This window comes from Danio aesculapii, chromosome 4 (genome assembly GCF_903798145.1).
Source record: "Danio aesculapii chromosome 4, fDanAes4.1, whole genome shotgun sequence".
NCBI lineage: Eukaryota > Metazoa > Chordata > Actinopteri > Cypriniformes > Danionidae > Danio > Danio aesculapii.
Window position 1 is genome coordinate 42,373,854 of NC_079438.1, and position 26,467 is coordinate 42,400,320.

The window sequence follows — 26,467 nt, forward strand, 5'->3', positions numbered from 1 at the left end:
TCTTCGTCTTGAAGAATCCCCTCGTCCTACACTATTCTTCCCTCTTTTTTCCTAGACTGAGCGGCACGGTGGCCTAGTGGTTAGCACTGTTACCTCACAGCAATAGAATCTCTGGTTCCGGTCCTTGCAGAGTTTGCATGTTCTCCCCATATTCATGTGGGTTTCCCCTGGATCCCCGGTTTCCTCCTACCGTCCAAAGACATGCGTAAACTGACTAAGCCAAATTGGCACCATAGTAAAGTTCCTAGCCAACAGTATTTTTTCTCCTAAAGAAACTTGTTATTAGCCACTAATAAGTGGGGGAGTTCTTGAACTCAATCTCCCCTCTCGCCCTGTAAACAGGAGGGAGCCCAGGGCTCAAGGATCTTAAGAGCTCTGGGCTTTCTCCTGGGTGAGCATGCCAAACAAGCTTATAATCAATCATTAGCTAAGTGTGAACTCTTGACAAGCAACACCAAACCACTTGAGTAGCTACAGTAAATAGCTGTTTGGACTCAATTCATTCTATTAACTGAACTCATATGGGTTTGTTAACTGAACTTAAAATGTTTGTTACTATACTCTAAATGTTTGACGATATAAACACTATATATGTGTATATGTGTATAAGTTTACAGTACTCAAACCATTTGGTTTCAAAGCTTAAATGGTTTGTCGCAATCAGTTTCCTCAAACAGTTTGAGTTATCTTAATTTATCGGGTTTTACAGTGAAAATGTACCCAAAATTAACTCACCCTTATGCACTGTAAAAAAATGCTGGGTTCTGCACAATTGCACACATGTTGTCTCAACACAAATCGATGAAGTTAATGTAATTGTTTTTGAAAATTTAAGTGCATTGAACATAAACCAATTAAGTTGTCCCCCTTAAAACGTGAAGAATTGTGTTGATTCAGCTCGTTTTAAATAAGTATAGCAAAATAATATTTTAAGTGTGTGATTTGAACCTTTTATAAGTTTTCTGTTAAACACAAAATAAGATATTTTAGAAAAGCTAAAAACCTCAAAAATATTTTTGTACTTTTAAAATATAATATAATTTATTCATTACTTATTTATTAACAGACAATACTTCTTGGTTACGTTCCAACACCACCTAAAAACAACTTAATATCAACGTCTAATGATGTTACTTCTTGACGTTGTGTGGACGTGTGTGACAAATATATGTCAGTATTTGACATTAATATGATTGGTTTAAGATGTTGGCTCAATGTTAGATTTTGGTCACTTTCCAACACAACCTGAAATAAAAAAAAAACAATGTTATTTCACGTCATTATTGGACATCAAAATAACATTGTCCTTAGACACTGGTGACCATTAGTATCTGGATGCAGCTTAGATGATGCAAGCTGTGACTGAATATCACTCACTCAATGCAGCTAGTGACGTCACTGTGAGGGGTAGGGTTAGGGGTGGGGTTAGGTGAGCACATTAAAAAGGTCTGCATCCAGACCCCTCTCGACCTAAATCTAATGTCTTATGATGTTGTCTGTATGCTGAGTAGTACCTATAAGATCCTATTATTGTTCTTTAGATAGAACTTATCTCAACAGTGACCCTAACTGCTGATTTGACATTTTTGACTGAAATATCAACTATTCTTTTGACTAGTACACTTTTATAACTGCTTTTTTATTATTGGTACATTCAGGTACCTGTACTTACATAATAGATAGTTTAACCAATTATTTGAGACACTCTAAACATGCTGGATTCCAACCTAACATTGGATCAAATGTGGACAAGCCCAAATGTTGGGTTAAAAAGATTTAATTGAAAAAATTAAATCCACATTCAAGTCCAATCCAATGTCGATTTGTCCAGATTCGATCCAAAATTAAGTTACAACAACACTGGCATATTTTGTTTATTAGAGAATATTTATTAATGAGATACTAGTTCTTATCTATCAGATCATCTCAAACTCGATTTAAGCTGCGGTCACACTTGGCTTTTCCTCCCATAGACTTCCATTCATAAGCACACAAATAAGTCGGACCGGAAACGCAGGGTCATGCGTTAAGTTTCGCAGGTTGCTGCGGTGCAAAGTTCAAGCTTGGTGAACTCTGACCTGCGAAATCGCATCACTTGGCTGCATGAGACCAATCGAGGATCAAAACAGGACCTCTCTGAGCAGAAATTTAAAGCATGGAGCAATCGTTCGCTTTTTTAAATGTCTAATTAGCTTGTTTAATCCTGCCCCTTTTCGCAGCGCCGCACGACAGAATTTCGCACTCACAAAGCCCGGTGTGACCGTAGCTTTAGAGGGCTGCAGTTTTGCTCCAGCCCTAATCACACACAGCTGATCTCTAATCAAGGTGCTCAAGACTACTAGATACAAGCACACACACACGCACACACGCACACACACACACACACATACACACACACAAATGATTGATTGGATTTACTTAAGTTTTTCAAGGTAACTGGTTGCAAACAATTTATACGGGCTTCATTTAAACAAACAAAGTTAAATTTAGTCATGTTCAACTTAATTTGTTTGTTTAAATTCAGCCTATATAATTTGATATAAAAATATGTAAATATAAATTGATTGCATTCAATTCAGTGAACCATTTTTTTCAGCGCAGGTGTGAGGTTGGAGGTGGTTGGAGCTTAACTCTGCATAGCTGTGGCCCTCGAGTTGATTTTGAGACCGTTATATAAGATACTAATGAGCTATTACCTATTTAATAGATACATATACATATTATTATACATTTCATATTAGTACTTATTTGAAAGACTTACCAGTACAGAAAATAATTCTTACTAGCAACAATTCCAAAAGATATGACAAATAAGTACTAGTACCTAATAAATAATTAACATCTATTAAATAAGTATTAGTATCTAATGTAGAAGTAGTATCTGTTTAATGGGAACAGGTGCCTAATGAAAAAATACTAGTATCTATTTAAGTGGTAAAAAATCGTATAAGCATTTATTAATAATACCAGCATGTAAAGAATAAATAATAGTGTCTTATGATAAATACTATAATGTAACAAATAAAAATGTACTATCACTATCTACTACTTTGAATGTATTATATCTAATGAATAAAAAAATAGTAGCCTACTATCTAATGAATAAGTAATAGTATAAAGCATAAGCAGTAGTAGTTTATGAATAAGTACTACTTAATAAAATACTACCTAAAATTTACTAATAGCATAAAAATAGCTACTAGTATTGAATGTTAAATAGGCTTGCCAGAGTTAAGTTAGGTACTGCTCACATTATTGTATGTAAATGAGCTCCGAGATTTGTCCGAGTATGTTTTGCATGTTTTCCGCTTGTAATTATTTCAGACAAATGTTTATAATATGACCTTTGTAAAATGGAAATAAGTTGAGGCGTGAATGCAGATATTGAATTTGGTAATTAATGCGGAGCTCTTGGTGGAAGTCGCTGGAGGGACTGGAACTAATTCAATTACAGTCTGAACTGGAGCACCATTATAATTATTTCTTTCTCAAACACTCTGTAGCATAAAATAAAGGAATTATTTTTTTCTCTCCCGTTGCTGTGAACCACTTCTGAACAAAAAAGTGAGGCTCAATCCATTACTCAGTGTTACATAAACACACTGAGCTCTGCGTGCACATAAACCAAGTTGGAGAATTTCATAAAATACCATAAAAAAAGTCATCTTATAAGCAGAATTTGACATCAAGATGCAAATGGAGGAAATTAAATGTAGATGATGCTTTAATTGATTCATTTTAATAAACATTAAGCTAATTGTGCACATATTATTGCACATAAATCAGGTCAATTACACAAAATGCTAATTTCAGTTTAAAATCAAGGCAAAAAATGGGACAAATAAAAAAACTGATGTTAGACTTTAGTGTCTGTTGCTGTACACAGAAACATACTGAGCCCCCATATGTGCATATAACATTACAATAAAGTAATTTACATAAAATCATAATTTGTTGGTATCTAATTTTTAGAACTTATATTTTATGATCTCAAAATGTCGCTAAATGAAGCAAAGGTATTTAAAGTTTCGATTGCTTTACATAAACATAAAGGACTTTTGACATTAGATAAAAAGTTGAATCACATTTATTTCTCTTAATTTTAGTTTTTAAATGTACGTTGTCAGATTCCTTAGAGTGCACAGGCGTCAAACTCAGTTCCTGGAGGGCCACAGCTCTGCACAGTTTAGCTTTAACCCTAATTAAACACACCTGATAATTGAGTCCTTCCAACACAATCTAATGGCAATTCGTAACTTTTTGATTTAGTGGCTAATTCGTATGAATTCGTCCGATCTATTTTGTACAATTTAGTATGATTTGCTCATCCCCCAATGACGGTTGGGTGTAGGGGTGGGGTTAGGTGCCACGCGAAGTTGAATACTAATACTAAGACAAAGAGTCGACAACAAATGTTTTTTATGTTATTTTAACTTCTTTTAATAATTTCAACTCATTTTTCAAGATTTAACTTAAAATTTTAGTTAGATTGATTAATGTAAGTTGAGATAACTAGAAAATTTCCTTTGATGTAACAAAAAATTCAAGGCACAAAGATTTTGTTACAGTGTTTTAGATTTAATAAGTAAAAAAAAAAAAAAAAAAAATATATATATATATATATATATATATATATATATATATATATATATATATATACATATATTCTCCCCGAGTTCGCATGGGTTTCCTCCGGGTGCTCCGGTTTCCCCCACAATCCAAAACCATGTGGTACAGGTGAATTGGGTTGGCTAAATTGTCCGTAGTGTGTGTGTGTGAATAAGTGTATGGATGTTTCCCAGTGATGGGTTGTGGCTGGAAGGGCATCCGCTGTGTAAAACATATGCTGGATAAGTTGGCGGTTCATTCCGCTGTGGCAACCCTAGATTGATATAGGGACTAAGCTGAAAAGAAAATGAATGATTGAATGTATCTAGCTGTAGAAAAAGCCACCTCCAATTAGTTCAATTCTATGAGATTGGTTTACCTATTGTTAGGGGGCTGCCACTCTATACTCCAAACAAACATCAATCACAAGTTTATTAGTTCAATTATGCTAAAAGTATGTCATTTAAATGAATGGATCTTTGTATGTGGAAACAGAATACATAAATCTTATTTGTTAGTTGCCTAAATAATTTTTAAGAGCAGAATGAGAAGTTGAGATGAGAAAAGTGGTGTGTTGTGTGTGCATTCACATTAAGACAATAAAAAATACATTTTGAAAAAGAAAATAAGGCAACCAAAGTAAAACTTGAAGATTTTTATTTCTACTCGAATGATTTGATACAGAATCTACAATGCAACACTTCAGGATTTCATCCCAAGATTATAATTAAATCTACTTAACAGTACTTCTGCTTAGAAAAAATCTCTGTTTAGTTATCGACAATAGGCATTGTTTAATAATAAGCAAAGATCTTTTTGTACAGTTTGTTTACAGTTATATATACACATTAAAAACCGCCAGAGCATGTTTGCATGAGGCAGTCCTGTACATTACATGTTCACCAGATCGCTTCATTGGCTGAAAGTTGTCACCTGTCACCTGTCACTTTCGGTTTTATTCAAATGAAATCAGTTCATGCACTTAAAGCGCAAGATATTTCCCATTGTTAAGATGTATGATGAATGTTTCTGGATGCATTACTTAAAAAAAAAAAAGTACAATAGCATTATGTGTGGTCCTTGACGGTTCAGAAATGTAATAAAGGTGCTAGTTTGAAAGTTACAAAAAGAACTGGCATAGAAAAAGAAGCGTACTTCAAAATACAATGAAACAACCAGAGGTTCACAGTTTCTAGTATTTACAGAATTGTATATGGTTGTTTGTGATATAGGCAAACTGAAGTAGGAAACTGAGGTAAATGAGGGCAGCCAGGCGCCAAAGGCAAGTCTCAAAGCAAGAAAATGACTGGAACTTGAGTTAAATATTGGTCACACTTAATAATAAACTGCTTAGGATGTGTACGGAGAAGAATTACAAATTAAATGCAGTTGATTTTCTTATCTACAGTTGAAGTCAGAATTGTTAGCCCACCTTTTGAATTTTTTTTTTTCAGAACAGAGCAAGGAAATTTTCACAGTAAGTCTGATAATATTTTTTCTTCTGGAGAAAGTCTTATTTGTTTTATTTCGGCTAGAATAAAACCAGTTTTTAATTTTTTAAAACCATTTTAAGGTCAAAATTATCAGCCCCTTTAAGTTAAATATTTTTTCGATAGTCTACAGAACAAACTATCGTTATACAATAACTTGCCTAATTACCCTAACCTGCCTAGTTAACCTAATTAACCTAGTTAAGCCTTTAAATGTCACAATAAGCTGTATAGAAGTGTCTTGAAAAATATCTAGTCAAATATTTACTGTCATCATGGCAAAGATAAAATAAATCAGTTATTAGAAATGAGTTATTAAAGCTATTATGTTTACAAATGTGTTAAAAAATCTGCTCTCTGTTAAACAGAAATTGGGGAAAAAATAAACAGGGGGGCTAATAATTCAGGGGGCTAATAATTCTGACTTGAACTCTATGTCAATTTTAATAAATGAAATATTCACATATGGTGTTGTCTATACTAGATCTGCTCTAAAATTTCGTCTCTCATGATCAACGATGCATCAATTTGATAAAAACAACAGAAATGATCGAAATGCAATAAAAATAGTATAATTTGTGAAATATTGTGAAATATCATTACGATTTAAACAAGATTACGGTTTCTACTTTCAGTGTCACATAATCATTCATAAATCATTATAATATGCTGATTTGATGCTTCAGAAACATTTCTTATCATCGCTGCAATATAGTTTATAGAATTTTGCTGCGAAACACAAGAAAACGACTGTAAATGTATCAGTTTTCTTTCTGACCCCAAACCATTGAACAGTAGTAACAGATAAACAAAAAATCTATATAAAACGTAATTTACCGCAATTATATAGTTTGACCCAACATATTATATCTCTAATAAATTCGGCATTACTCCAAATATTTTTTGACCTCGGTTTTGAATAATTTTAATAAACAGAATGTTTTTTTCTGCATGAAGGGAACTACATATTCACCATAGCATTCCACTTTTAGTAACATGTGAAACAGAACCCATGTAAATAAAATCAAATCAAAAGTGTTACCAAAAATCTCCACCATTTGCAGTTAAAACTAGTCTTCATTTCCTAAGCAGAAAGAGCGGCCCATCGCAGGATAAAATGAGGACTGGTTTTGATCTCAAAGCAGTCAGTTTGTGCAAAAAAAGGCCTGTTGTTTAGTTTAGCTATTCGGACGGGGAGAAGGAATACAAAAGCTTTAGCGTGTCCAGCAGTCGACACCGTCATTTAAGGCCTCCAGGAAAAAAAATCACCTAGAGAAAGCATGAGCGTTCTCATTAACAGAGCCATTTTAAATAAGTACAAAAACCACTGTACATTTTTTTGTCTCCACAGAAAATACACTGTGCGTAATGTACAAGCAAAAGTAAATATCAGCACTTTGGTGTGGGCTTCAGATTAGCTACCGGCTCAATGTAGCCATGGCTACTGTGCGTCTACTTTCTCCAAGCACCACGCTGAGAAAAAAAAACAAAACAATGAGAAACAGTGGTTCACAGTGACGGGGCGACAGAGGAATCGTCTGCCGGGACGAACAACGAAGCTTCTATTGGTCCCCGAATTACACATCTGTGCTACGAACAACCCTCGCATGAACAAAAACAGGCCCCAAGTTCACCAGTATCAGCGACTATCCATACAGTAAACCCAAGATTATCTTACAGTACACCGATTTCTCCCATTGAAAGTTGTGTAAACGAGCAGGAATGACCTTTAGGGTGATGGTTAGCTGCTGAAAACGGGACCCAGCGGCCCTCCTTTATGCTTTCTGTCTGTGTGGATCACTATCTGGGAAGCTTTTCTTTATTTTTAGAGCTCAATCTTCACATACATCATAGCTAATGAAAGCCTGTATGTTAGTTGTTTGCTTCATCAATTGACAATGACATTGGCATTGTGCCTTGATGGACAAGGAGGGCGTAGGTGCTTGTTTTGCTAACGCTAAACCCGCGTTGAGTTTAGAGATGTTTTGGGGCTTATCTAAAATGATGTGTACAGATGTGGTCTCCGGCTATTTTGGGTGTCCACCAGGGGGAGCCCTTCTCTAGAGTAGCGCGAATGTTGATTTGAGGGATTATTCGGGAAGGTGCAGTGACATCACCTCGGGCTTCATTTTGAAGTACTGGTTAAAGCGGAGGACTGCGTATCTGTGAATGGAAATGCACAGATGAGAATGCAATTGTTTTGGATGTCGGTTGTGTTGTAGTAATGGGAAAGCTTACCCCAAGAAGTCAAAGTCAATGGTGGAGTACTGAGCTTGGATTAATGCCCACAGTCCCCAGAAGAAATGTGACGCCTGGGGAGGAGAAAAAAGGAATAATGTTGTCTTTTTTTTGTAGATTTTGCATAAAGGATAATAAAATGTATAAACAGATATCCCAAATTATATACATTTCTAAAATAATAAAGAAATTAAGTTTTGTTTTTTACAAGAATTAGTTAGAATAATTACATTTAAATTACATTTATTTTTATATTTACATTTGTACAATTATAATATTTTTTTTATAAGAATCAACTATTTATTTGTATCTTTATATTTTATCAGTGTAACTTCTCTATAATAAATTCTAGACTTTATTGTTATTATATTAATTATAATCAATAAGTAACAATAAATACTGCCTAGCAAGCATTTTTTGTTTTCAAAAGATGTCTAATAGACGTCTAAACATAGTCGTCTTGGCTAAAACAAGGCTAAATGTGGGCTGTCAGTTAAAATCTAATAGACGTCTAAGAATAGGCCAAAAATAGACTAGTCATCAAATAAACAGAAATGATTAACAACACATATAGAGTCTGCCTAACCTCTCAATTTGACAATTAGTCTAATTTTGGACTATTCAAAGATGTCTATTAGATTAGCCTTTAACCTTTAATCTAGCCGTTTAAGTTTAACCTTGTTTTAGCCAAGCTTTCTACGTTTAGTCGTCTATTAGACATCTATTAAACACAAAAATTGTTAGCTGAGTCCTTTAATAAATACTATGTTAATAAAACTAGACTTTATTGTTATTATATTAATTATAATCAATAGGTAACAATAAATACTGCTTTAATAAAACTAGACTTTATTGTTATTATATTAATTATAGATCAATAGGTAACAATAAATACTGCTTTAATAAAACTAGACTTTATTGTTATTATATTAATTATAGATCAATAGGTAACAATAAATACTGCTTTAATAAAACTAGACTTTATTGTTATTATATTAATTATAGATCAATAGGTAACAATAAATACTGCTTTAATAAAACTAGACTTTATTGTTATTATATTAATTATAGATCAATAGGTAACAATAAATACTATTTTAATAAATACTACGTTAATAAAACTACTTTATTGTTTTTATATTAAGTAAGATCAATAGGAAACAAATTTGTTACATCAAATGCATATATATATATATATATATATATATATATATATATATATATATATATATATATATATATATATATATAGTCATTGAAATTATAATTATTAGATTATTAGAATCAGTATAACTTAAATTAGGTAATCATTTAAAAATAAACATTAATGAAATGAAAACTAATATAATTATATTTTGGTTATTTTTCATTGCAAGGCATATCTAAGAAAAAAGGTCTAAACTAACTGCTAAAATAATAATGTTTCAATGCACAAATCCTGATGTTTCTGACATCCATTTAATAACAGAGTTATTTTTTAATGTATTTTGTCGAAACAGGACTAAGAAATATTCCTGACAGGCTTAGAAAAACTCACCCCTACACTGGATTGAACCGTGACAGATTGTATGTTGTATTGTTGCTTGGAAACATTTGACCTATGCCTTTCTAAGCAAAGAATGCTTCCTTTTAGTGGAGCCATTAAAAAAAGGAAAAGAAAAAAAAGATAACCGCATGTAAGTTGTTTGTGTTGATTCTGGATCACTGACAGCAAAGTAAAAGCTTATAAAATGTGGCATATAGATATAAAAGCCCCTGTGATGAGACTGAATCATGTGAGTAAAGATCACGGGTCTGCCTGGCCTATAATAAAGTCTCTATCCTCAGTGTTTTTCGCTCAACTGCACAGAATAAATGTTTGTCTCTGTCCGAGTCAAGGGTCCTGAACTCCTCAGACACAAACCTCAGAGCACATTCAGAGCATCTTTTATAAAGCTTCATGTCTCAGGCGTCTGAATATGTGAAAGCAAAAGCGTGACAAATTAAAGCAGAGCTGCAGTGGGCGACACACACCTACAGTCATGTAATACCACCAAAGGCCTTGGAATATGTAAGACATATTATGTGACTATTATAGTTTTATTTGTTTTAAGTGAAATACACGACAATCAAAATTCTGGGGTTAAAATCAGTCTAGATATTCAACTAATTATTAAAAAGGAATTTAGAGGAATAGAGGAATTTACAACATGGCTCTATTTATTGGTTCAAAAATACTGCAAAAACTGTAATAATTAAAAAACATTTAAATAATTGCTGTTTTCTGTTTAAATATACAGTTGAAGTCAGAATTATTAGCCCCCCTGGATTAATAGCCCCCCCTGTTTATTTTTTTCTCCAATTTCTGTTTAACGGAGAAAAGATTTTTTAACACATTTCAAAACATAATAGTTTAATAACTCATCTCTAATAACTGATTTATTTTATCTTTGCCATGATGACAGTAAATAATATTTGACTAGACATTTTTAAGACCTCTATACAGCTTAAAATGACATTTAAAGGCTTAACTTGGTTAATTAGGTTAACTAGGCAGGTTAGGGTAATTAGGCAAGTTATTGTATAATGATGGTTTGTTCTGTAGACTATCGAAAAAAAATTTGCTTACAGGGGCTAATAATTTTGACCTTAAAATGGTTAATAAAAAATTAAAAACTGCTTTTATTCTAGCCAAAGTAAAAACAAATAAGACTGAAATAAAACTGTGAAAATTCCCTTGCTCTTTAAACATCATTTGGGAAATATTTAAAAAGAAAAGAAAATCAAAGGGAGGCTAATAATTCTGACTTCAACTGTACTTTATTTCTTTGATTAAAAAGCTGAATTATCCTTCACAAGTTATTCGAAATACTGATTTAATGTTCAAGAAACATTTCTAACTATTAATTCCTCATAAATGCACTCTAAGAAGCGTTGAGTTATTTATTTAATGCTTGGTTACTGCATTGGTTGAGTTAAAAAAAATGGTGTTTTGTTGGGTTATTTTTAACCTTTATTTGGTTATTTATTAATAACATGTTATATTTAAAAATATATATATATATTATTTATACTTTCCTTTTTAACTGAATGTACCTTTGCTGTGTGCAATTATTAATTTATTCTTTAAAATGAAGAATTGCTTATGGATATTAATTATTATGGATGCTAAAATATAATTATTATAGTATAGTAATATAATAAAATGCAGTTTAATATTTTTGTGGGAACTGTTTTAGGGTTCTATAAATAGAAAGTTCATCTGAAATATAGTTATTTGAAAACATCTAAATGATAGTAAATTTTTAAACAGCAATATATAAATCAGATAAGTTAGTGTATGAATAATGTTATGTGACAGTATTGTTTAAGTCAAGTTATTTATTATTTTAGTTTTATTTAATTGAAATATACAACTGTTCAAAAGTCTGGGGTTAAAATCAAATTAATTGTTGAAAAAATCTAAGTAATTTATGACAAGGTTTAATTTATTAAAAAAAAATAAGAAAACACTGCAAAAACACTAAGAAACATTTAAATTAATTAAAACTGCTGTTTTCTATTTGAATATTATTTATTTCTTTCATTAATAAGCTGAATTATCCTTCACAAGTTATTTGAAATACTGATTTAGTGTTTAAGAAACCATTTCTAACTATTAATCACTCATAAATGTTCTATTTGAACGTATTTTTTTCTTTATTTGTACTTTTTTTAACTGAATGTACCTTTGCTGTGTGCAATTATTAATTTATTCTTTAAAATAAAGAATTGCTTATTATTATGGAAGCTAAAATATTACTGTGCTGTTTAATATTTTTGTGGAAACTATAAATAGAAGGTTCATCTGCAATATAGTTATTTGAAAACATCTAAATGATTTTTAAAACGGCAAATATATAATAAACGGCAAATATGTAAATTTTTAAACGGCAATATATAAATCAGTATGACAATTTTATATTAATATTCTTAAAATAGCACTTTATTTTCAAAAATTTAATCTGGCAACTGCCAAAATTCAACATTAAAAATAGACTACAATGTTTGAAGTGTCTATATTAATAATAATAATAGTTATTATTATTATCATTATTACAAAAATTTAATTTTATTAATGATGAAAACTTTTTTCGTCGTTTTTTCGTTTGGTTTTTAAAGAAAATGTGTATTGTTAATCTCCAGGCTTTCAGTAAGGCCACACATGCGTCCGTCACATTCCTTTGGCCTCTGTTTAAAAGTCTCTCAAGGTCTCTCTCAGGGACAGGAGTGAAAACAGAGCCTCCTTCCATTTTGTTCACAATTTCAGAGAGCCATATGATGATTTCTTACTTTCTTTCTACAGCAGAAGGGAAATGATAAAAGCAATGTATCTACCCTCCTTTTAACACGTCTATCAATCTCAAAAGACTTTTTAGTCGGTGGTCAAAAACCACACAACCCCCCCCCCCACCCCACCCCAACCCCAGAGATCTTAACATTAAAGCGTGCGAGAGGTCAAGGCTACTTTTCTGACGTCTTACAATCACTATTCATACCTCCGTCTCCACTTCAATCAGACAATCCACCTGCTAAATACTTAAACCGCTCACGGTGTTCCAGTTGAAAGTACATAATTACATTGAAAAAACAAAAGTCTGATGTTTAGTTTGGCAGAGTGCAGATGGATGGAAATGCGTCACGGTTCCAGTTCGATCCAGTTTAGACTCACCAAGGCGAAACGGTTGACTTGTACGTACAGCAGCTCCACTTCAGTGTTTGAGACATGCGAGCCTTGTGATTTGTACTCTTTGTAGGCCTCCAAATAGGCCCGGAGCCACTGCATCTGGAGCTCTCGGTCAGGATATAGGGTGTAATCCACTTCATTCAGACCTGTCAATCAAAACAAAAACACACCCACATGAAATCCCGGTTAAGCTGGCTCTATTCCATTCTGTGCAATTATCTTAATTTTATGTCTATTGCATTACCTGCAAATTCATTGAAGTGATTCCCAATGTCAAAAGCTTGGTAATTGTACCCAGCATATTCGTAGTCAATGAATTTCACATTTCCTGCAGGAGGGGAAACAAATAGGTGTTTGTTTAGAAGAGCGAACGGGCACGGTTTTCTTATCCCTTGTTTCTGTAATAATCTATTGCCTGTATTAGCAAACCAACGCTATATATGGGCATTATTATCTGACAATTTAAATGACTGATCAAATGACATCTGGGAAAAGGAGTAAGGATTTGCATTCTGGTGCAAGACGAGAAAGAATAAACAAATGAGAGAAGTAAGACATGGGGAGAGATTTCATGCACATATAGCATGCGTTTTGGGAGGAAAAAAATAGCATGTTATATTTGGGCGATTCTTCAATTAGGGAAACTTTTTCAGATGGTTTCATTTCATTAGAAACATTTTCTTCACTTCCTGTAATCACCTGATTGTGGCTATCGGAGGTTAGTATCGCTGTTCTTCTTTTAGGAGGGGTTTATGCACCAAATTATTTTAAGGCTTCTTTAGAACAAGAATAATTTGATTCCCACAAAATTCTCGGTTTTACCCATTTGTTAGCAAGAGGTTTTTAATCCTTTAGACTAGAAATATCCAAAGTACAGCTTGCGGGCCAAAGCTGGCCCATTGTAACCTTGATTTGGCCCACCAACCCATCTGAAAGGAGAGTGAGTATGATGGAGAGGGTTGGGGTGAATGCTGTTAACACAGAGATCGTCATTTCTAATTTGACGTAACCTTTTTTTTTGCTTATTTTATTGCTGAGCTACAAAAATAGCAAACTAAAATTAAAGGTTTCAACCAAATTTTGTAAATGAAAGTGATTTTTTAAAAATGTAAATACTTTTACTCGACGTATAGAGGACTATGCAGAAGACATCAGCAAGCAAATCAAGGCAAAAACTAGTGTAATTCTGTTATAAATTTGATTGTTTTGTTTTTACTGGAATAAGTTCATTATATTATTGTATTAGTTTATATAACCAGTGTTTTTCAGTCATTTTTAAACATTATTAAATAAATTAGGAAATTACCCATGACAACTATATTTACCTTCAGCCCACTAGCCTCAATCAAGTTCAGTTTTTGGCCCTTCTTAAGAAAAAGTTTGAGCTCCCCTGCTTTAGACTATAATAAAATGTAGTATGATCACATATTTTTTATATTCTTTACATTATAAGTGCCATTTCATTTTTACACAAACATATATTGTTATGTTTAGTCAATCGAACATTATTTCAAGCATATATTGGACTTTTGAAAAAAGATTTTGAAACATCAAAGCAGATTTGCATTTAATAAGCTTTCTGTGTGAATAAAATCAATGTTTCTATTAAATTCATTTCAAGTTTATTTGTATAGTGCTTTTTAGAATAATTGTTGTTTCAAAGCAGCTTTACAAAAGGTGCACATCAAATTAAGTTAAAGTTACAATCAAATACAAGTTATTATATTTAAACAGCTAACCTGCGGGTGATGTCTATGTGTACATGTTTAATGAAGTGCATTTGTAGTACATTTGTTTAATGTATTACATATACACATGTGTATTTGTTAAAATTTTGTTACATTTTATGAATTTAACTTGATGCAAAGGCCAAAATGGGACGTCTCATTCTCAAACACTTACCATTTTGGTTAATAATGCTATTCTCAGGTACAACAGTTTTAAATGTGCTGTATGTAAGTTTTTGACTTTTCTAAAGTATAAAAATACCATAATATGTTTGCAGATATTTAAGAAACATGCTAAGTGTATACTTGCTTATCTGAAAAACAATGCTAAAGTCAGATATTCTGCTTTGAAAGTTAAGTGCCAGAATGGCTGTCTTTGTTTTTAACCCGCCTAATGCCAGTATAGGCAATTATATTGGTTGTTGCTAGATCGGCTATGAATGCGGCCGGAAGTTAACAAGAATTATTTATATTATTTATTAAATTATTGTATTTTATAACATCTACCCCCACCCCAACCCTAAACCCAACCATCACAGTACTGTAAAAATATTAATTATTGTTATACAGTGTCATGAAAAATGCTATTATAATTGATGTGCATATAGCACTTCCGGCCGGCCACGTATCCGATCTAGACTTTACCAAGTATATTTCAGCACCCCGGGTTGAAAATATAAATTTCAGGCGTTGGTTAGAATAAAAACTCCTTTTAATATGCAAAATATTCCTTCTATCGTGTGCCGTTGCTTTTATTTAGACGGTTTAAATCAGCCTTTAGGCTCGACAGTCAGGCACATTGCTGTTGGTGTCGTCAATCTGGCAACATGCGCTCGCGTTTGTTTTGAACCAGATGTGCAATACCTAGTTCAACCACTGGGTGTCAAACTTACATACTGCACCTTTAATAATAATAATAATAATAATAATAATAATAATAATAATAATAATAATAATAATAATAATATGATTATTAGGATCATTAGGACTAAAAGGACTAAAATTACAGGACAAAAATGAAAATAGCTTTTTTTTCTGTCAAAACTGAATCTGAAAAATACCAAAATTCAACATTATAAATGTGAAAGAAGCTATTAAAAACATTATCATTTACTAATAATTATCATTAATACAAAAAAGTTAATTTAATTGATGAATCGCCCATTTACATGAGTCTTCTGAGAGGAAAAGTAGAAAACTTGCCATCTGGTTTTTTAAAGGAAAATGTTAATATCAGTGATTTCAATAACATTTTAACAGTATTCCTACTTGACTACAAATTAAGCGAGCGAGCAAGTTTCCAACATTTTCCAGGAAATCTTGTGACCGGTGAAAGAAAGAGACCCTTACGCACGCAAACAAACAAGTCCTTTGCTCTACAGGGGAAAAAAACACAACAGTAAAAGTAAAATGAGAGTTAAATGAAAATGAGCACACAAAAGATAAACAATTCAGGTTAGACTTGAGTTGATAGATTTTAGAGAATGCAAAATAAAGAGGAGACGGTCATACTGTAAAAACCACAGGGCTGAAAAGACAGAGAAGGGGGTACAGGAGAGAAAATGGGCAACATTGGCACCTAGTGGCACGAAGCCTGTACAGCAGTTGACTAGCAAGCAATAAATGACTCAGTCAGTGAGGTGATGTGCACAGTGTTGACTTCAGAACACAAAGCCTTACTCCTCTTGCTCTACATAGATATGTGTAATGCATTATCCATTAAATTACTGCCTGGTCTGTTTACAAGTAACATTAGTGCACCTAATGTGTCTTTATGTTGCCTTGCATTCCCAGTGCTTTAAAGTTTATGGTGTGTAATGTAAAAAAAAAAAAAAGGTTTGATTGACATTGGACAGAAGTGTTGGTCTACAGAAAAAGACACGTGAGGTGGTTACCGGACCCGGTGGCGTCCTAGCGGGACACACTGAACACCTCCAGTCAGTGGCTATAGCCCTGTGCAGCAGATGAAGAGATTTGGGCAAACTCACATCTGTCACAGAACACACACAGCTTCACTGCAGAGAGGCCACTGGGCACCTCCCCTTTAAGAACAAACACGGCTCATCTCATAACCACACCCCCACCACACAGCTTCCCCATTGGTCCATTAGCAGCCAACGAGGCTCCAACTTTACTGGCTCTATGCAAATGACACGGTGGCTTCCTGTGCGGGTCAAGCCAAACTTATTTGACTCCCCGAATGTCGGCGAAAGGCAAGAAAAACAAGAATGTTGTCGGAAAGCTGAGGTATTGCATAACGCTGATATAGGGAAGCGGAGGGGGCTGAGTGTGCAGGGATGTCAAAAACGTAAACATTTGTACTGTAAAAGCTTCCTCCCACCCCTCGCCTTATATGTTGGAGGAAGTGGCTTTTTTTTTCTGAAAACAGAGCCTCCTTCCTCTCTCAAGTTCAAATACAAACAATGTGGCCCAAGGTTGAAGTTGCCTCCAAATTCTGTACTTTGAAGCAGATTTCGATGAATGAATTGCTAATCGTGTGTTGTCGAATTGTAACAGTTTTTAAAGGCAACTGATACCTTTAGGGTGATTAATACTGTACTTTCTGATGATAATCAGTTTGAGTGCTGCTGCCGCCTCAAAAGGAAAAAAAAAAGACAAAAGTGAGAGACAGGAACTACACATTCTCACACTGTGGCTGTGGCAGGGCAGCCATCTTCTCAAACTATACCAAGTGGGTCATTCCTGTTATGCTGACGACTTTCAAACATGTAATCTACTTTTTTATAGCGGAGCCCACTTTTTTTTAACAATAAATTTATTTAGTATAGTTAATATGGAGCCAGATCAGTCTCAAAAATAATACATTTACAAAATCCAATTTCTCAATTTGTAAACACTCACTTTGTGAATTCACAAGTAAAAATCATACATACTTTCACCAAATGACTTGAATTAGCATATTTTTAAATCGTATTTTAAATTTACAAATTGGATTTGTGTATTTTTGAATCTTGCTTTGAATTTACGAAATGGAATTGTGTATTTTTGTTGTGTGTTTTGAATTTATGAATTGGATTTTGTTTATTTTTGAATCGTGTTTTGAAATTACGAATTGGATTTGTACAATTTTGTATCATGTTTTGAATTTACGAATAGGATTTTTGTATTTTTGAATCGTACTTTGAATTTACAAATTGGATTTTTGTATTTTCTAATCGTGCTTTGAATTTACGAATTGGATTTGTGTATTTTTGAATCATGTTTTGAATTTTACGAATTGGATTTTTGGATTTTTTAATCATGTTTTGAATATAAGAATTAGATTTGTATATTTTTTAATTGTGTTTTGAATTTACAAATTGGATTTTTGTACTGTTGAATCATGTTTTGAATTTATGAATTGTATTTTTTAATCGTGTTCTGAATTTACGAATTGGATTTGTGTATTTTTGAATCGTGTTTTAAATTTACGAATTAAATTTTTGAATTGTGTTTTAAAATTATGAATTGGATTTGTGTATTTTTGAATCGTGTTTTAAATTTACAAACTGGATTTTGTAAATGTACTATTTTTGAGACTGATCTGGCTCCATAAGTTAATACTTAATAAAACTCATTATTCTTGAGAGCATGACAAAATATTAATATCTTCTTAAATTCTGAGCTTAAAAATATTTATACAATTACTTTATGTAGATGGTATATTATTTAAAATATTGAGTGCTTGCTCATTTTTATGCTTGCTTAAGTTTTGAAATTTGTATATTTTTTTGTTACATTTGTATTACTTTTCATAATTATACTTTATTATTATTATTGTATGTTATTGCTTCTAATATAAATCAATTATATATACCAATCACTTTAAAAGACGGTTATATTTGAGCTTAGAATTTAGCTATTTCTTGCCATTTGATTAAAAACAGTTAAAGTCAGCATGTTTCTGAAAGTCTGGTGTAGTGTTTTACAGAGATACTTCCTTATTTTGTAGCCAATACTGACAGAAATACAAATGAAAAACTGCACAATAGGAATGACTGGAGTCAAACTCGCATTCACTCTCCATCCTGTGGCTCAGGGAGCGGCAGACAGTCACCAGTCTCTACATCATGAATACAGTAAACAGCATCACAGCAACATTCCCCAAAGCAAACACAAACACACATTTGCATTTGATTTCAAAACCAGAAAACACATTTAATGGATCCTCCTGATCCCTTGATGTAACTGTAATTTGACCGTCCTTTAGAGGAAAGGACGTCCATGCTATATTTCAGAGGTGAAAACACTAAACTTAAGCCTACCTTAGGCAGGGGGGGTTGGGGAAACAAACTCTGTGGCTGAAGGAAACCGTTTGTTGGACTCACCTTCCTTTTGGTTGTAGATGATGTTCTTACAGAGCAGATCGTTGTGACAGAGAACCACTGGAGAACCCAGTTTAGAAAGGTTCTGCTGAAGCCAGACCATCTCGTCTCTGAGACATGCGGCACTGGGAACTTCATTGTTCAGTCTGGGCACAGATAAACACATGCATGCATTTAGAAAACACAAAGACGCTTTTGTGTTTATGTGTGACAGAATTAAGGCAGACTGTACCTGCCTCCCTGGCTAAGATAAAGATCTCCAAACCCTGCATGAATTTTGGTCTATAAATAATAACGTAACCGCATAGACGTGCATGTGTCGTTTGCTCTTGCGCAATAACTCAGGACTCTGAAGCATAAATGTAATCTATTTTTAATCCAACTAAACCTGAACTGTAACTTTTGCTCACACTTGAGATGAAAACAAACATCTAGTAGAAGAAAAAAAGCAAAACATTCCATGACCCAGTTTAGCACAAATAAGCAGAACTCGCATTTCCTTTAAACCTGATAAAGGTTTAGTTGATGTGCAAAAAGTATCAACAGAAATAACCGTTTTTTAATGAACTTTGAAAGGGAATTCATTATAGTTTATACTTTTCAGAACAGCCAATTCATCCTTTTATTGTGTTGTTTTATTGTATATAAATCTTGCTTATGTAGTTTAACAACTGATTCATTTTTCTTAATATTTTATATCAATCTTGCTTAGTATTTCTGTCATATGTGAAGAACATTGATCTTTTAAAAGCTCAGTTTAAAATAGCTGATTTTTTTAATATTATAAAGAGTATTTCTGCTGAATGAGAAATAAAAAGGCCAAGAGTGACAGTTTGTGTTCTGTGGAAACCTGTGCGAACACATGTATCTGTGCCAGGAGTTATTTAATTTAACATTGGCATGAATTCTAAACCACAATTTAAGCAGACATATTAACTAAACATCATATATTAAAAGAACCTGCTGTACTTTCCGTACATCAAAGCAAAAGAGATCTGAACATCCTCGTATTGATAGCTTTTATATTGCTGTTGAAGTTTTTACGCAGGCGTGTTACACTGCATGTTCTTTGCAGAAGAAACAGGTCAAGACAAAAATATTCCACACATGGCCATATAAAGTGCTCAATTATATCGTATAAAGTGCAATAATTCAATGTAAAGCTCACCTCTGGTCCATCTCAGGGTCTTCAAAGTGTGAAGGAACAAGAGAAAAGAACTTGCTCATCTTCAGCCAAAGGCCTGACTGGGGCACCCAGCCATTGTGGGCATGAATGGCATGGTATTTTGCCATCTGCCTCGCAATGTGCCTGTAAACATAATTAAATAAAATCAGTTTATTTTCAGGTTTAGATTCAATTTTCAGTTTGACAATTTAGAGGCTAAAATGTGTTATAGTTTGAGGTTTGGCACGATAAAAGATTTTCTTTCGAAACGGGCTCATTTTACTATCAAAATTATAAAATTGAATCCATTCCCAAAGTACACTTCAATATTTATACATGCAGTGTTTCTGTGTACAGGCGCTCAACAGGTGCGCAATAGTAAAATTCATCCATATGTTCCTAAATGTTATTATAAGTGAAAAAATATGTTTGCACTGGTAAAGCTGTGGATATCTTTTAATCCCCACACACATCAATTGCCGCGCGCTTTCTTGTTTTTCTTGTTCTGCCTCTTCCGTTTATTTTCTGAATGAGCACAAAGTAAATAGAGCATACACAATTTAAAGCACATCTAACTGTGCTGTGGAATGTTTGATATTCAATTTTTACATTTTCTGTTAGTTTGATCCTAAGTAAACTAAAAGTAATTGTGTTGTTTTTGGTTAAACCAATTTTGGCGATTCATCATTTTTGTGTACGTGCATTAATGAGCTGATTCAGTGTTAAAAAAATCGAGAAAGAACTCGGTTCAACAGCTCAGCTCAGTGCCAACATCTTATAAACAAGTTGTGCAAAAACAATTCAAACCCCCATGCAAAATTGAGCTGTGTGCATACAATACTGTACAGTGCTGCTAATGCACTCACTGTAAACATATCCGAGTGTATTCGTAAAATCTGAAAAATACATAATTGTGAAACATTCATGTGCTCATTATTCTAGCAGCCATTACTTTAGTTTGAAGTTTTAATATGGTGCTCAAGAAAACATTTACTGTTATTATTAATTTGACCTGTGCTGTTTAATACAGGGTTTCTACAGGTTTCATCAAGTCAAATTTAAGACTTTTTAAGACCATTCTGAATGAAATTTCAGACTTACACAAGGCTAAACGCTAAGGATTTTTTTCTAATGGTCCAGTTAAAGCATTAAAAAAAACATTGAAAACAAATGTTTTGTAAGGAAGATAATCAAACAATATTTTTATAAATAGAAATAGAAATATAGTTAATAAATAATAGCGAATAAATAAACTTTTGTCGGAATGATAGTGATGGGATGGGTGTAGGAAAATGAATTTAATTTTGATATTTAAGATATTTTAAGACTTTTTAACACCCTGCGGATACCCTGTAATATTCACATTTCACTCTATACCACAATGCATTTTTAAAGGGACAGTTCACATTAAAAAATTACAATTTTCTCATGTTTAACTAATACTGAAGTGGTTCTAATATTTTATGAATTGAGCACATAACAAGACATTCTGAAGAATGCTGGAAACCGGCTGTAATCGACATCCATAGTAGGAAAAAAACCACCAAAATTCTTCAGTTTATCCTCCTCTGTGTTCAATAGATAAAAGAAACTCAAACAGTTTTCTAGGAAGTGACTTAATTTGTATTTTTGGCTTTATAAGTATTCTTTCATGAACAGAAGCTTCGAAATCCCCTATTTAAACATTAATACTCTGACATTTTTAATCGATTTAATCCATAGCTGAAAATAGAAAATAAAAATAGTATTTTTTTCTACTAAACCATGAACTTTTAAATCGCAATGCATCTAAAATTGCCTAACCGCCAACGTTTAGTCATCACCCTGCTAACACAGTAGCCTTGTTCTCTCACAGCTGTCTGAGACTCGACACGTACTGGCGGGAGGCCTGGGTCAGTGTACAGCATAGATAGAGAGGGAGAGAGAGAAAGTGCAGTGCGTCATTAATGTCTTAAAGGATTACTGGGTACGGTTTGGGGTTGTGTGACAAGTGTCTGGCTAGTTGGAGGTCAGCGCCGTTATCTCCATCGCCGTCCCGCCATCCTGAAACAATTAGCTCAGTATTACAAAGGATGATCTGATGATCACCCAATTCTCTAACCTGAAGATGGCGGGGCTGCGGATGTGCTCAGGCTCCAGCGCTACACCCTGTAGAAACTCATAGCATAGGCCGTTGTTGAATGTACAGTAGAGGCGCGGGGCGCATCGGTGTGCCTGCAGGACGCGGAAGCTCTTCACTTCGTTTTCACGGTCCACGAACAGTTCCGTCTTGTTCCCATAAACCCGCACCAGAACCACCTCCTGCATGGACCCGCCGATATAACAGCCAATCAGCTTGTTCGTAATGCCATCTGTGAACGTCTAGAGAAAGAGGAAGGAGAAAAAACAAAGGGGTCATCATCATTTTTAGCTCACTCAGATGGTTTGGGGTTAACCAAATTAGTTGTGCATTAAAAAAACTCTTTGTTGTGATCAGCATCACATGCTTTGAGTTCCTCTTCCGTTTTTTTTTTTGGTTCACCACTATTTATATTCATATAAACTGAAGGGGTAAATCACCAAACAAATTACCTAATAGTTCATTTAGGATCAAACCAACACAAAAGCAGGTGATTCAGCGTGACGGTGTTGAACAAACTTGCATTGTTTGGTCATGTCAAAATGGAGCGTGTTTGGAAGGCCTAGCATTCCAGGCCACAATCATCAGTACTATCTGGGATTGACTGGCAGTGGGCGGAACGTCAGGAATTTGATTTCTGCCAGGGTCAGAGAAGCCTGGCATGTGCTGAGCATTCGATTTTGTTTCAAAGTTGATGAAAACAACTCATTTTATATCCAGTTGCTCTCCAACACGCGAGCAACGTGACACACCCCTAGTCACTCTGTTTATGCAGGGCAACACCGTTCCGCACCTCAGGCTAAACAATGCTGAGTTTCCACGAATATTATTACATACTGCTAACCCTTCACCTTAGCGGAATCTTCATCATGCAGGTTTACACAAGCTTTTTCCTAAAAGATAATTCTTTATTATTTATTTATTTCATTTTTTATATTATTATAATTTTTCTTTCCACTTTTTTTATGTCCTAAGAACGTTTTTTTGTTCTCTACATGTATTCACAAGCATTACGGTAGCTAGAAATTGATATACTTTTGCACTGCATCGTACTGCAATGTTATAATAAGTGAAAAAAAAGACAGTTATGAAAATTCTGCCATTATTTACTCGGCTTCATTTCACTTCCTGAGTGTGCATTTGCAAATGCGGATCAAATTATATATTTTTCCTGTAATGAAAGTCAAAGGGATCTAACTTTGTTTGGATGTTCTTCAAAATCACTTCAACTTTCAGAAACAGAATCTTCAGTTGGTTGTGTATGCAAAGTAATTGCATGGCTTCCTTATTTTTTCCGCTAATATTCTCTCATAAAATGCAAGTCAGCAAGGTATGGATATTCTTCTGATTTTCTTTAGCTGTGATAACAAAAAAAAGTGCTGTGACAAAGTATTATCGTAATGGAAATTTCCACTTGGTTATCTTGATAAAAAATGCAGAGTATGTTCAATCCAATGCCATCACTAAGCACTTGAAAAACTTGATTCAAGGTGTCGCCCTTGCTGCCCAGCTAAAAAAAAGATTCCTATCTCCACAGATACAACACAAAGGAGCCAGAAACCTGAACTACCACATTGTTAATGCTGTGGTCTGTAATTATTGGTCGTGACTTCATACATGCCAAGCTTCCAAGAATCTCATTCATATGCTGCTCATCCGGAAAGACCCAAAATCTTCTAGCTTCTAGGAAAGCAACAAGTCATATGTGATGTATTTGTTCTTAGAAAGTTGCTTTTGTGTAAAACTGTTTAATCATTACAGTTATTTAAAGGTTAGTTTTCTGTTCTTTATTGTGCTTCTCATTCCACCCATCTCAGGTTAATCAATCATGTATGAACGCATAGCGCTCGGGGGCATACAGAGCAATGTAATGTCACCATCACAGTAGCACACACCTATTTTGTGTACAGTAACTTCTCTGGATAGCAAACAAATATCTTGACTTTGACAATCCTTCACAAATATTGACTTCAGCCTAGTTTAGAAACTGGGAATGCTGTTTGACCTAAATGCACGGATGCAAGTAGATATTTCCTCATACTTACATATGCATGTTGTCCATGTTTCAAAACTGTAAACGGAATTAAATAAGGATTGTCTTTTTTAAAACGCAAGGCCGCACCCAGATTCTTATCGAACACATTAAATGAATAACAGCTTATGTTAACTTCATTTAGAACATCATCTTGCATCATTACCTACTTAATTAGATAATTAAATGCTCATGTATTTCTATTTTTCCCATCTTTTAAACTTCAGATCTTGTTCTATTATACAACAAGTACTAGCGAAGCTGGAATAGGCAATACTAAGAATTTCTTACACCTATTAAATACACTCTAAAAATCCTGAGTGCCTTCGATCCAAATAAAAGCAATGCCTGGGATGTATATTTTTTTACTGAAATTTAACCCAACATTTGAATAGGCCCTTAGTTGACCCAAATTTCAGTTGAAACTAAATTTTTTGAGCAAAATTTCAGTGACATTTGTATTAAAATTAACAGAATCATGTTTCATTTAAAGGCAAAACTGACCCAAACATGAACATTCTGCAATCATTTACTCACCCTTTACTTCAAAACCTGTTTGACTTTATTTCTCCTACTGAACACAAAAGAAGATCTACTGAAGAAACCTGTAACCATTGACATCCATTGTTTTTTCCTTTTTACGAAAGTCAATGGTTACAGGTTTCCAGCATTCTTCAAAATTTCTTCTTTAGTGTTCAAGTGAAGGATTAAAACCACAAAAAAGTGACTTAATAGTCATTAACTTTTAATTTTTGAGGAAACTATCCCTTTAACTAGAATTACACCAGCATTCTACCACTACACTCCTGTCCGCCTGATATGCTGGAATGCTCCACGATCTGTAATATTGTTATAGTTATTCATTTTATTCTCCTTTCTTCGTCTGTTGGGCTGCTTTGGCACAATCTACATCAGAAAAAGCTTACAGAAATAAAGATGACCTGACTTGACTTGAAGCACACTTTCTAGAAAAACTGTAATGTGCACCAGCAACCAGTACTAGGAAGTGAATAGTTCAAAGATTTAACAAAGGTGGACAAAACCCAACCACTGGGTTATTTTTATTTATTTTTTTCAATTAAAATATCAACTCAGTAATTGGGTTTGTCTATATTTATTTATTTGACCAAACAAATTTTCATTGATTAAATTAAGACAGAAATAGCTTGTTAGGTAACCATTTTTTAAAGCATAAACTGGCAAATATAATGTTTAGTTTTTATTATCAGGGTGGAATAAGTATTATGTAATGTATAATAACTAGTTACCCATTTTAAAAATGTAAATACTTTTCACTAATCGAATAATTAAAGTAGTTAATTGAGTAGTAATAACATATTAATAGTTCAAAGAACCATTACGTTTGCTAAAAAACAAACTACAATGCACAAACTGCAAGATCCACCACCCACCTGCTTCCCTTTGCAATTTTTTGCCCTGTTTATTACAGTTGCATTCATCTCCTGGTAATTGTGCATTAGACGCTGTTTATCATGCATGGATGTTTAAATGAATGAGAGTGTTTGACAGCTCGCATTGGCTGCTGTGTCTCTGCTGAGCGCCATGGTGCCGAAGGGCTCATCTGGTGACGCAGCTCAGGATTTGAAGGCGCAGCACGCTTAACTCCGCTTTCTGCATTATATAAGACGTCAAACGTGCCGCTGTCACCTCGTGATGACTTTTTTCTTTTAGTTAGGGTCAGCGTGCGACCACCTGCATATAACGGCGAGAAAAGACATGAGAATTACCTTCATTTTGACCTCCGAAGGCTTCCAATGGGGTCTGAGTGTCTTGATGAGTTTCAGCGCCCCGGCTCTATAATCGTGCTCATCTACCGTCACGTCTAATTTAGGCACCGCCGGCGAGCCATCTGGGACGTGGATGTAATTGGCCATTGCTGTAAATGCTCTCTATGTTGCTCTGAGACGGGGAAGATTCAGTGAATGCGATATACTCAAGCAGGGTGCGGATTTAAGGTTCCTCACGGCTACGCCTCCCGTGCTGGTGTTCGATTCACGAATCACTCAGTTCATTTTCACGATTCAAATGAACCGATTC

At 33.9% G+C, this 26,467-nt stretch overlaps 1 protein-coding gene across 2 annotated transcripts; it reads right to left on the reverse strand.

Moving 5' to 3' along the window:
* Positions 1 to 5,248: 5,248 nt before the first annotated feature.
* On the reverse strand, positions 5,249 to 26,386 carry etnk1 (ethanolamine kinase 1). Of its 2 annotated transcripts, XM_056455716.1 has the most exons (8): positions 26,158 to 26,373; positions 22,360 to 22,619; positions 20,262 to 20,402; positions 19,097 to 19,239; positions 13,286 to 13,369; positions 13,027 to 13,187; positions 8,337 to 8,410; positions 5,249 to 8,261 (listed from the first exon to the last, which is right to left on the reverse strand). In XM_056455716.1, exons 1-8 carry the CDS (start codon positions 26,302 to 26,304, stop codon positions 8,189 to 8,191), a joined length of 1,083 nt encoding a protein of 360 aa, XP_056311691.1. In that variant the 5' UTR covers positions 26,305 to 26,373; the 3' UTR covers positions 5,249 to 8,188. The 2 variants fall into 2 exon arrangements, with proteins under 2 accessions (XP_056311691.1, XP_056311692.1); XM_056455717.1 differs by lacking the exons at positions 5,249 to 8,261; positions 8,337 to 8,410; positions 13,027 to 13,187; positions 13,286 to 13,369 and adding an exon at positions 14,148 to 16,758 and having other exon boundaries at positions 26,158 to 26,386.
* Between the last annotated feature and the right edge of the window lie 81 nt (positions 26,387 to 26,467).

Excerpts from the sequence above, each read along its gene's own strand:
- etnk1 (XM_056455716.1), bottom strand. The coding sequence starts at position 26,304 with ATGGCCAATTACATCCACGTCCCAGATGGCTCGCCGGCGGTGCCTAAA. Across the intron at positions 13,370-19,096 it reads CATCTACAACCAAAAGGAAG|GAAATGTGAAATTCATTGAC; the intron begins GTGAGTCCAACA and ends CCCCTCCTGCAG. Across the intron at positions 8,262-8,336 it reads ATTGACTTTGACTTCTTGGG|ATACGCAGTCCTCCGCTTTA; the intron begins GTAAGCTTTCCC and ends TTCCATTCACAG.